Source organism: Pavona decussata, unplaced genomic scaffold, assembly GCF_977016875.1.
Source record: "Pavona decussata unplaced genomic scaffold, jaPavDecu1.1 SCAFFOLD_244, whole genome shotgun sequence".
Taxonomy (NCBI): domain Eukaryota; kingdom Metazoa; phylum Cnidaria; class Anthozoa; order Scleractinia; family Agariciidae; genus Pavona; species Pavona decussata.
Window position 1 is genome coordinate 1,351,542 of NW_028145649.1, and position 9,668 is coordinate 1,361,209.

At 41.4% G+C, this 9,668-nt stretch overlaps 1 protein-coding gene across 1 annotated transcript; it reads right to left on the bottom strand.

The window, feature by feature from the left end:
* Positions 1–335: 335 nt before the first annotated feature.
* On the bottom strand, positions 336–9,334 carry LOC146457333 (threonine synthase-like 1). The gene is made up of 8 exons (XM_085092050.1): positions 8,999–9,334; positions 7,507–7,653; positions 6,324–6,552; positions 4,742–5,020; positions 3,873–4,232; positions 1,874–2,247; positions 1,215–1,454; positions 336–906 (listed from the first exon to the last, which is right to left on the bottom strand). The coding sequence occupies exons 1-8, from the start codon at positions 9,215–9,217 to the stop codon at positions 490–492; spliced, it is 2,265 nt and encodes a 754-aa protein (XP_084948176.1). The 5' UTR covers positions 9,218–9,334; the 3' UTR covers positions 336–489.
* Between the last annotated feature and the right edge of the window lie 334 nt (positions 9,335–9,668).

Consider the following 9,668-nt stretch of genomic DNA (forward strand, 5'->3'; position numbering starts at 1 on the left):
AGCAGCAAAGTGAAGCTGGATCTTTGTGTAGATCAGGGACAGCAATGTTGAATAAAACGGAAAACCGAATACAAGGCTGATAGAACAGCTAAAAAGGCGCGATGATCATCCTTCCACGCAAACGATCCGACAATCGGTAATTTGTACCAGTCTTTTCGCAGTTTATGGAGTGGGGAATTACTTTCAATTGGTTTCGAATGAAAACCGCTCCACAGCAAAACAGTGTCCAACGACTAACTTTCTCAACTCAGTGGGAACTTCGTAGTAAAAGTTAAAGCAAAAGAAGAAAAGGAAAGAAAAAGAAGGTAAAGCAAATGACATACACGCAGTTCTCTCGTTTTATTTTATTTTTCCCTTCCTTTTTTTTTCTCATTCCCTAAATTATACCTTTTTTTTCACCCTCTCCCATCACCTATTTGCATTTCCTCTTTTGTTTGCCTGTCAATTTTTCCTCTTATTGAAGCAGCCTTTCTGAATAGAATAGAAACGTCATCGCTTTAGGAACCTTCCAATTTCGTCCATCACTGTGCTGACATCAGCCGGGCACACAGTGTTGTGTATTTGAGGTCGTCCGATAGCACTTTCAAGATTAACATGCATAGCAGGGCGAGCGTTGAGTTTGTGCAAACGCGCAAACAACTCTTGCGGGTCATGTGACGACGGCAATTGACCAAGGCCTTTCAGCACATCATGAGCAAACTTGCTGTAATGCGCAGTCGCAGAAACAATCATAGGTCGGTTGACATGCGAAAATCCACCAGCTATATCCATAGCAACGGCCGTGTGGGTGTCTAGGATATATCCTCTTTGTTTGTACGTGGATCGTATGATGCCAAGGGACTGGTCTGCTGAGGTCCAATCAGCCTTGAATATGGTGGATAGCTCTTTCCTGAGGTCACCGGAAATCTAAAAGAAAACCGTTTGTAATTCAGAGGAATACTGAAAAAATTGACAGATAATACAATGGCTTGGTTACCAGCAGTTATTCATGGAAACGAGCCAGCGCTCTTTCCCCGAACAGACGGATGGGCACGTGGCCTTTCCATTGATGATTTCCACCAATCAGAAATCGACCTGCTCAAATCGAGGCTGAAGTTAAGCAGGTCGGTTTATGAAGCATGCATTAGATTTTAGAAGAGTCAACAACACCGAATAAGTATGGGGGCAAAACTGCAATCTCGAAGGATTACGTTTCGATGGGAAGTCATACTCACCGTGAAATACTTGTTTTCCTCAAGATTTCTCATCATACGGGACACAGCTGCTCCATTGTTCCCGGATGCGTGATAAAGCAATCTCTCTAAATTTGAAGATTTGAGGATGTCAATCGAAGGCGAGATGGTCTGTCTCAAACGACGCGACGCCATGTTGTATGATCCAGTTTGAAAGAAATCCGTGAGGACGTTGTTCTCGTTTGAGGCGCAGATCAGGTTCTTGAAAGGAATACCCATTTCCTGTGAAGAGAAAGATAGTCAGGACCGGAAAAATTTACAGCGAAATGGCGTGCGACCAGACTGCGGTTTGGATTTTAGTGCCGTAAGCCGCGACGAGGGGAGAGTTTTGAATTCGTTAATCCCCGGTTTGAGTTGACCGGTTTGCTTCCCAATATAAACTTTACATGTATTCATGGACTGCGCTGAGGGGTATGGATTTTGACCGGTTTCAGGCTGAAATTACTCCATTTAACGCAAACTGAGTCTGAAAACGGGTATTGGAAAGTTACATATTTCGGTCGCAAATGGGGTGAGGATTTTGAAGACCGCGTTGCACACTCTCGCCAAAAATACCGAGTAGTGTCCCCTCCCACTACTCCTTCCTCAACGGGGAGTGGAGGGGGTGAGAGGCTTCAAACTAGCACTATAGCTCAACATACCTTGGCATAGTAAGCCCCGAGAATATTGCCAAAATTTCCAGTTGGTACGCACAAATCTGCCTCTTCGCCCATCGAGATAACCCCAGACCTAACAAGGTCCAAATACGCTGACGCGTGATACACAACTTGCGGCAATAAGCGTCCCCAATTCAACGAGTTCGCAGCGCTTAGCTGCACATTATAGGAGTCCATAAGTCCCTTGTTAAACGACGAGTCGTTAAAAATTGTCTTGATCGTAGTTTGGCAGAAGTCGAAGTCGCCGTTGAGACCGATAACGCGCGTGTTTGGGCCATCCGCAGATGTCATCTGAGCTTTCTGAATTTGACTGATTCCTTCCTCGGGGTACAAGACTATGACTGCAGTACTGGAGTCACCTGAAGTCAGAAGCATGCAAGAAGTATATATCAGGCCACGTTCCACGTGCATCCGTTTTCATTTCAAAACGCGACCTTTTCTTCATTTTCCGTCCTTTCGTTTCCCGTTCCGTTTTCCGCCTTCCGTCGACAGGTATCTGGTTAAAACGGTCACCGAAAACTCGACTTTTCAAAACCGCTCTCCACAGTGGAATTTTTTGAAAACGCCATTTTTGTGTTTTCTTTGAGATACCTGGCGCACGTTTCTCGAAACTCCCAAAAAACCTTTTCGCGCGCAATAATCTTCACTACCAGAAATTATCTTTTTAATAATTTTGAAAGGCAAATTGTTGAAATTTTTACAAGATGAAGAAACACAGTGCGCTAGTTTGAACGAAAAGTCGCCACAGACCAATCGATAGAAGATGGACTTGAAAAACGGCGTTTTTCATGCCCAAATTCTTGCCGGCAATTTGAAAAGTTCCGTTTTCGCTGACCAATTTCATCAGATACGTGCGAACGGAAGGCAAAAACGAAAAAAATTGCGTTTTCAAACGAAAAGGATCTGATACTTGTGGACGGCAAAAAAAGGCGTGAATATCACGCAAAATCGAGTGTTTGCTAATGAAGGAAATTGTGTTTTCTTTGGAAAAAAAATAAAAACTCCGGTAGTAGTTCTCGGAAAGTTAACGTGTAGCTACATTTAACCAAGTTTAGTGAGCTTACGCCTTGCGGACATATCGCTACATTAGCTATTATGGACAAACGGACACAGGTTCAGTCCGGGCGACCAAAAAAATACTGGAAATAACCTCCGCTATTACGAAATTTCTAGTGCAGATACTGAAATCATTGTATCTCTTGTAGTAAAAGTTCATTATAGTAAACTTCTTTGAAATGTGCTACTTGATTGGCTTACTGTTGGCCAAAGCGAAGGCCAAGTTTTTATCGAGGATTTTAGCGAGTAAATCTTAGTGTGTATACAGAGCGGTTTTCAACTTAATTATATCCATTTCGAAATCACTGGTGATCCTTGGAATCTGATTGGTCCAAAATGGTGCAATTTATTCCCAAATTGAACCATTTTTTTGCTCTAAATCGCATCCTTTCTTTAGCCCATCAAAATGGAATTGAATTAACACAAATAGAATATTAATATTGACAATGATACTCTGTGATTTCAAAATGGATGTAATTAAGTGGTAATTGAACTTTCGTGTCGTGCAATTTTGGTCTGAAATCATACTTGTGATTTCAAATCAAACTCGCGTTGCGCGCTCGTTTGATTTTGAAATCACGCGTATGATTTCAGACCAAATTGCACTCCACTCAGTTCAATTACCAATATGAATCGATATCGAAAGTAATTTTGCGTTTCCTTTGGCCTTGCTTTGCTACGCCCTGTGATTGGTTAACAAAATTAGCCCGGCACTTTCTCAACCAATGAGAAGCAAAAACCAAAACCAATCGTGCCTCGTCCGCACGCGTTTTCCCGCGCTTGGCGCCGGTTACATGTATTTGCTTTAAATTCTGATTGGTTCATTGCGCTGTTTGCGTCTGTTATGATTGCCAAGAGTAATAACTTTGGTTTTCGTTTTACAAAACTCAGTTGAAAACCGCTATTAATAGTAAATTATATTTGTTACCTTTGAAACCTTCAAGCACGGCGCTTCCAGTATCACCAGAAGTGGCCACGAGAATCAGAAATTTAACAGGTCCGTCAGTGGAAGACTTTCTAGAGATGCCTTCGCTGAAAAACTGTGGAGTTAACTGCAACGCGAGATCCTTGAAGGAAGCCGTAGGTCCATGAAATAGTTCATGAACATAGAACTGGTCATTAAGTTTGGTAACAGGTGCAATTGCTTCGTGTTGAAAGTTGCTTGAGTATGCTTTGTTGATCATAGCACGCAGAGTAGAGGGCGGAAGATCAGATGGTGATAACCACATTTCCAGGATTCGTAAAGCTCTTTCCTGATAACTGCAGTGTATCAGCCTTTCCCACTGACCTAGTAAACAATTACGGTAAATTCATGATGTTGGGAATTTAGCAAAGTAATCGATATTAGCAAGCAGTATCGTTTTTTTTTTTCCCGATACTGCACGTGGCCAGCCAAAGGTCACACTTAGGCTGTGGAAAGGCGCTTGAAAGGGAGGGGGGAGGGGAGGGGGAAGAGGAAAATCAGGTGCGTGTGCTACTCCTCCCTTCGCCTTCTACCATCTGCCATGCAGGCTGGGTGACACGACATGTACGCGGTGTGTGTTTTGTTTTTGTTTTTTTTTTTAAATTTATTTTTGCTTCTTCTTTTTTGAAACGAGGCTGCCATTTAGGATTTTTTTTTTGGGAGGGGGAGGGGGAGGAAGGGGTCAAAATCATTAGATCTTGTCCATTCTGTTCTCTTCTGCTCTGTCCTGATCTGTTCTTTTCCTTAAGTTTACTATCATCATCATCATCATCACCATCATCATCATCATCATCATCATCATCATCAACCAAGCCCGACATATAGTTACTTACCTTGTGTAAAGTGTGGTATTTTCTTTTTTGGAACATACAGTCCACCATCAGGGGCCAGACCTTCCAAGACAACATCTAAAAATCCTGGCCTTTCCTCTCTGTGAGTGTGCTTCTCCCTTGTACTAGTGAATCCCTCATTACGCCTAGATTCTTTTAGTCTTTCCAAAACTTTGTTGGCAATTTCTTGTGCAGAATCACCTCTGGCACAGGTAACGCGAATGTCATAGCCGGCTTCATAGAACTGTTTGCGATACTGGAGAATCTCACTCATACTTATTCCTGAAGCATGAAACATGACACAAAATATTATTATTCCATGGCACGCATATATTTGGATATGAGATGATAGACAGCCAGTAACGCCCTAAGTGTTGAGTTGACTATAATGATCTCATACCCAATAAGCACAAGTGGATCAGTAATTGTTTTATTAAAAATAACCAATTCAAGACCAGTAAGTTCTTGCTGATTTCATGTTTCAAGGAAAACAAGAAGACGATTTAATGGCTGCTATTTTTTTAGGCATCGTATAATGCAATTCCTGATCATGATTGGCAAGACAGATCGAAAGGCAGAAGTTATCGAATATTTCAGAGAGACCCTCTCTAACTATAAATGACATGGCTGTGGAACAGGTAGCATCAGCCAAATCTCTTGGGGTCTACATCGACCAAACTTTAAATTGGGAGTGTCATATTGAAAATATTTCTAAAAAGATTGCTTCCGCCATTGATGCAATTAAGCACATAAGACATCTAATGCCATTTAATATTTTAATCAATGTTTATCATAGCCTTGTTTAACCTCACTTTGATTAACTTTTCCAGGTTGACTCCAGGTACATAAAAGGGTAGGGATTTCACAAGCTGAACTATAGCGAAGCATAAGGAAAACTGTCATTTAGGTATTTAAAAGGGCTTTTCAAACTATTTGAACAGACCCAACCAAACAGAGATGCAGTTTTTTTTTTACTGAAAGTATGTGAAAGGGAGCAGTACCATCTTCTACAGACAGTATATTAAAGGGTTACATTCTCTGTCAAAAATGATATAGAAGGGCAAGGGTTTGGAACTCAGAATGGAGCCTCTTTAGTGACCCCCACCTTGATCCCCTGGGGGAGATAGTGCAGAGCCTGGCTTGACTTTCTGCAAGTTATGAATGTTTGCTTTTGACAGCAGAGTTGATACAGTAATTTGGACACCGTAAGGAGATTCAATTGTGCTGGCATTTCAAGTGCTAGCCCTTCATCAGCACAAATCCAAGTTAACCTTCAACACTTAGTCAAATTTGTATCCGAAAGATGACAGAATTTAGAGGGTGAAACTTCTACCATCACACAGGGAAATAATTTTGTTCAGAACGTTTTGAAAGCCTAGATCCTGGTAATTGGCTTCCCAGGTTAAAGACCTTGTCAAGATCTTGTATGGTCATGGATGACCTTGTCCAAGATCTTACATGATCTTACTGAGGATCTTGCCAAGATTATATCAAAGACACATTTTCTTGCCATGATTTCACTAAGATCTTTTTAAGGTCTTACCAAGGTTTTTAACCTGGGTTATAGAGAGTCAACTACATGTACCTTCATTCTGTCCAACAATTCGATTCACTTTCATCTCAGCCAGCCGATTCAAAATGTCACCATCCTCAACATCTAAATAGACAACATCACCAAGCGATTTGACATGTTCCATGGCCCCTTTGTGCATTGGATTAGAACCACTTAGAGAAATGACTGCATCATTGGTGAAAAACTGCATCAGTGCGTGGCCCTCGGCATCAACAAAGCCATTAGATCCAACCTGGGATAACTGTTTACAAAAAGAAGATAAAAGTCAGATACAATCTTGTGGTGAGCAGTGTGTGGATTACTGCTGGTTAACCGGCTTTATTAAACTAGACTGTCTACACTCATTAAATGAAGTCAAATATTAATTAGTTATTAAAAACTGGATTATTGCATAATGCAATTCAAACACAGGGATTTGATTGGCTTAATTAGCATCCTTAATATATAAGCCATTGTACCATGCCTGAGAAATAGCGACCGTTACATTGTCTTCTGGTTGTTCTTGCAAAGCGAAATCAGCAAGATCTAGCCGAATTTTTTCTTGATTGTTTTTAATAAAACAATTCCATGCACACTTGCTCATTGCTAAATCACTGACTCATTGGCTATCTATCATGTCATATGCAAAACGCGCTTGTGGAATCACGTAATTAATTGTTAAATGAATAACAACTTAACATCCTTATTCCTAAGGGTAATACCATCGGAGTAACTTCCCTCCCACCCCATACAAAAACCCAAAATTGCTTGTCTGTCAGCAGAAACAAAGAAATAATTGTCAAGTTTGTTATAAATTATCACCCAAGTGCAATAAAACTGTCGATTGGTGCCTCCTGCTAGGGACAGAGTAGGCCGGTATGGATTGAAACTTAAAAAATGTTGGCTAACGTTTTTCAAGTTCTGGCATTTTTGCTTCCAAAATGCGCTAGAACAGATCACGAACAGATTCCTTTCAAAAATTGAGTTGATTTCTTTCCTCTCATCCTTCTAGAATTATTTGGCAGCTGATTGAAGGTCTTATTACATCATTTTTGACAAAAGATACAAAAACCCCCACTTTTTCTCTATAGAGGTACATGTAATTTTATTTCAATGTCTGAATTCTTTTTAAATCAATAGTTCAAGGGCCTTTAGAGTTAGTTTAACAAGGTACTGAGAGCCACTAATAAATTTTGATTAGTTACTTATAACTGACCTTATCTGCCACCGTCATTCCCCACACCTTCTCTAAGACATCATCGTCAACATCAACAACTTCCTTGCGCAATTGATCACCAAGCATTCTTCCAATCGTTGTTTTCCCTGCTCCTGGACTCCCCATTAGAATTATGTTGTTGCCCTTCTGTGATAAACAATACACACGGTCACACAAATATTTGGAATTGCGGGGTGAGGGGTGGGGGTACTCAGATGTCAAACTGGAGGCTGGAAACATGACTAGTCCTCAAAACAACTCAATAAAAAGACAGACACAAACCATTAATCCAAAAAGGGGTGGCATACAAAGGGTCACTTATAGCAGGCCACAATTAGCTAGGGACATGTGCCTGATCTAGGGGAGGACCTTGGGCAGCCTGTATCCTGCAATTTTTCCTCCCTCCCCCTCCACCCCCTTTCTTATTTATAGACCAAAACTCCAAGATACATGTATTTCACAAAGGGAAGCACTCCAGCTTGAGCTTACTTGCCTGATGATCTGGATCTGCCACTATGTGGCACAGACTGTCTACCCTCAATTAAACTCTTCACCATTTGAACATGCATGAAGTGAGAAGCCGGCACAGGGTTCATACTTTTTTGAGCATTGAAATTCCATGACCTTTTCCATGACCCTTTCCATGACTTCTCCAAGTTTTCCATGACCTAAATTTGACCATTGTCTTGGAAATCATCTTTCATTTTGGGTATGTTTTTACTATTTTCTTTACAAAAAACCCCAATTTATTTTGTACTTTTTAATAACCATCGATATTTTCCATGACTTTCCATGACCCACACCTAAATTCCATGACTTTCCAGACCTGGAAAAGGAAATTCTAAGATTCCATGACTTTCCAGGTTTTCCATGACCCATACAAACCCTGCCGGTGGGACGGGCAGGAGTGAGTGAGGTACTGAGGGAAGGCAAAAAACATCTGTGTCTCCTTCCTTCTCCTTCTATCCATGATTTGCATAAATGGAGAGAAATGTATGCATGGGTAGGGGGTAGTAGCAGAGACAAAATCACAACACATTATCTTACATAGGCAAGAAAATTTTATTGTGCAGTTCCAAAAAATATCCATACTCCCCCCACAGATGTTTTTTGTTATGCACCCCTTCCCCCTCCTCCCAGGAAATTCCAGTTTAGCTTCATACTTTGCTTCTAAATTTTTGACTTTTAAGACGCCCTCTTCGCCTAGCAATTTCCGATGACCTTTCATGGGGTGGGTATGTATTATATTTGTAACTGTTTATTGCAAGTGACTACTGGTGCAAGTGCCAATACTCGAACCACTTGAGACAACAATCCCCCCTCCGGGTATGGCTTACACGACTTTGTATCTCCTCAATTGGCATTTACCCCTCTCCTCCCCCCGCCACCTGAAGCCACAACAACCAGCCTGCGTGGCAGGCGAAATCGACGCGCAGGCTACACAATCAACAACCTAAACATTATTAGTTGAAATCATGCACGGTATGATTACCTTTTGTATGTTGTCTTTTAGCAATTCTCCTTGGTAGTCGGCACAGCTCCACAAAGAGGCCTTCCTCGAGCCATTTCTGTGAAAACTTGCGTGTCTTTCCCGATTTCCCATGGGAAAATGCGTGACCGTGCAAAGAGCGCGAAAAAGCTTCGCGTGAAAAGTCGATAAATACGGGCCATTGAAGTTGGTTTTTGTACGCAGTCGAGGAAGAAACATCATATTTCAGGATAACTTGAAGTAAATACTGCGACTAGATTACGCACATAATAAAAAGAGCTGTACAATTTGGCGAAGGACTTCGAACTTAATGCGAAAGTGCATTTGGCCGGCAGCCACGTAGAAGTGAAGTGATCAACGAGGGGAGCCTGGAACGAGAAACACCGTACTTTTTTACATAACTAAACATTTCGTGGATCAGATGATCACGATCATGAATAGCTATCAATGGAGAAAGAAGTCTTTTTATGACAGCCATTTGCATTAAAGTAAGTGTTAAAACGTGAAAAAAAATTCTTCGTCATTCTCATGTCTCAATATTGTAACCGGGACTGTGGACTGCGGATTGCGGACTACAGACCGAAGCCCATCGCGACTGATCTGAGCCAGTCAAAGCTGATCAAATAAACTAGGTATAACAGTCCGGAATAGGAGCCCCGGGGGGGAAGGTGGT

Excerpts from the sequence above, each read along its gene's own strand:
- LOC146457333 (XM_085092050.1), bottom strand. The coding sequence starts at position 9,217 with ATGATGTTTCTTCCTCGACTGCGTACAAAAACCAACTTCAATGGCCCG. Across the intron at positions 7,654-8,998 it reads TAAAAGACAACATACAAAAG|AAGGGCAACAACATAATTCT; the intron begins GTAATCATACCG and ends TGTTTATCACAG. Across the intron at positions 5,021-6,323 it reads AATTGTTGGACAGAATGAAG|GAATAAGTATGAGTGAGATT; the intron begins GTACATGTAGTT and ends TTCATGCTTCAG.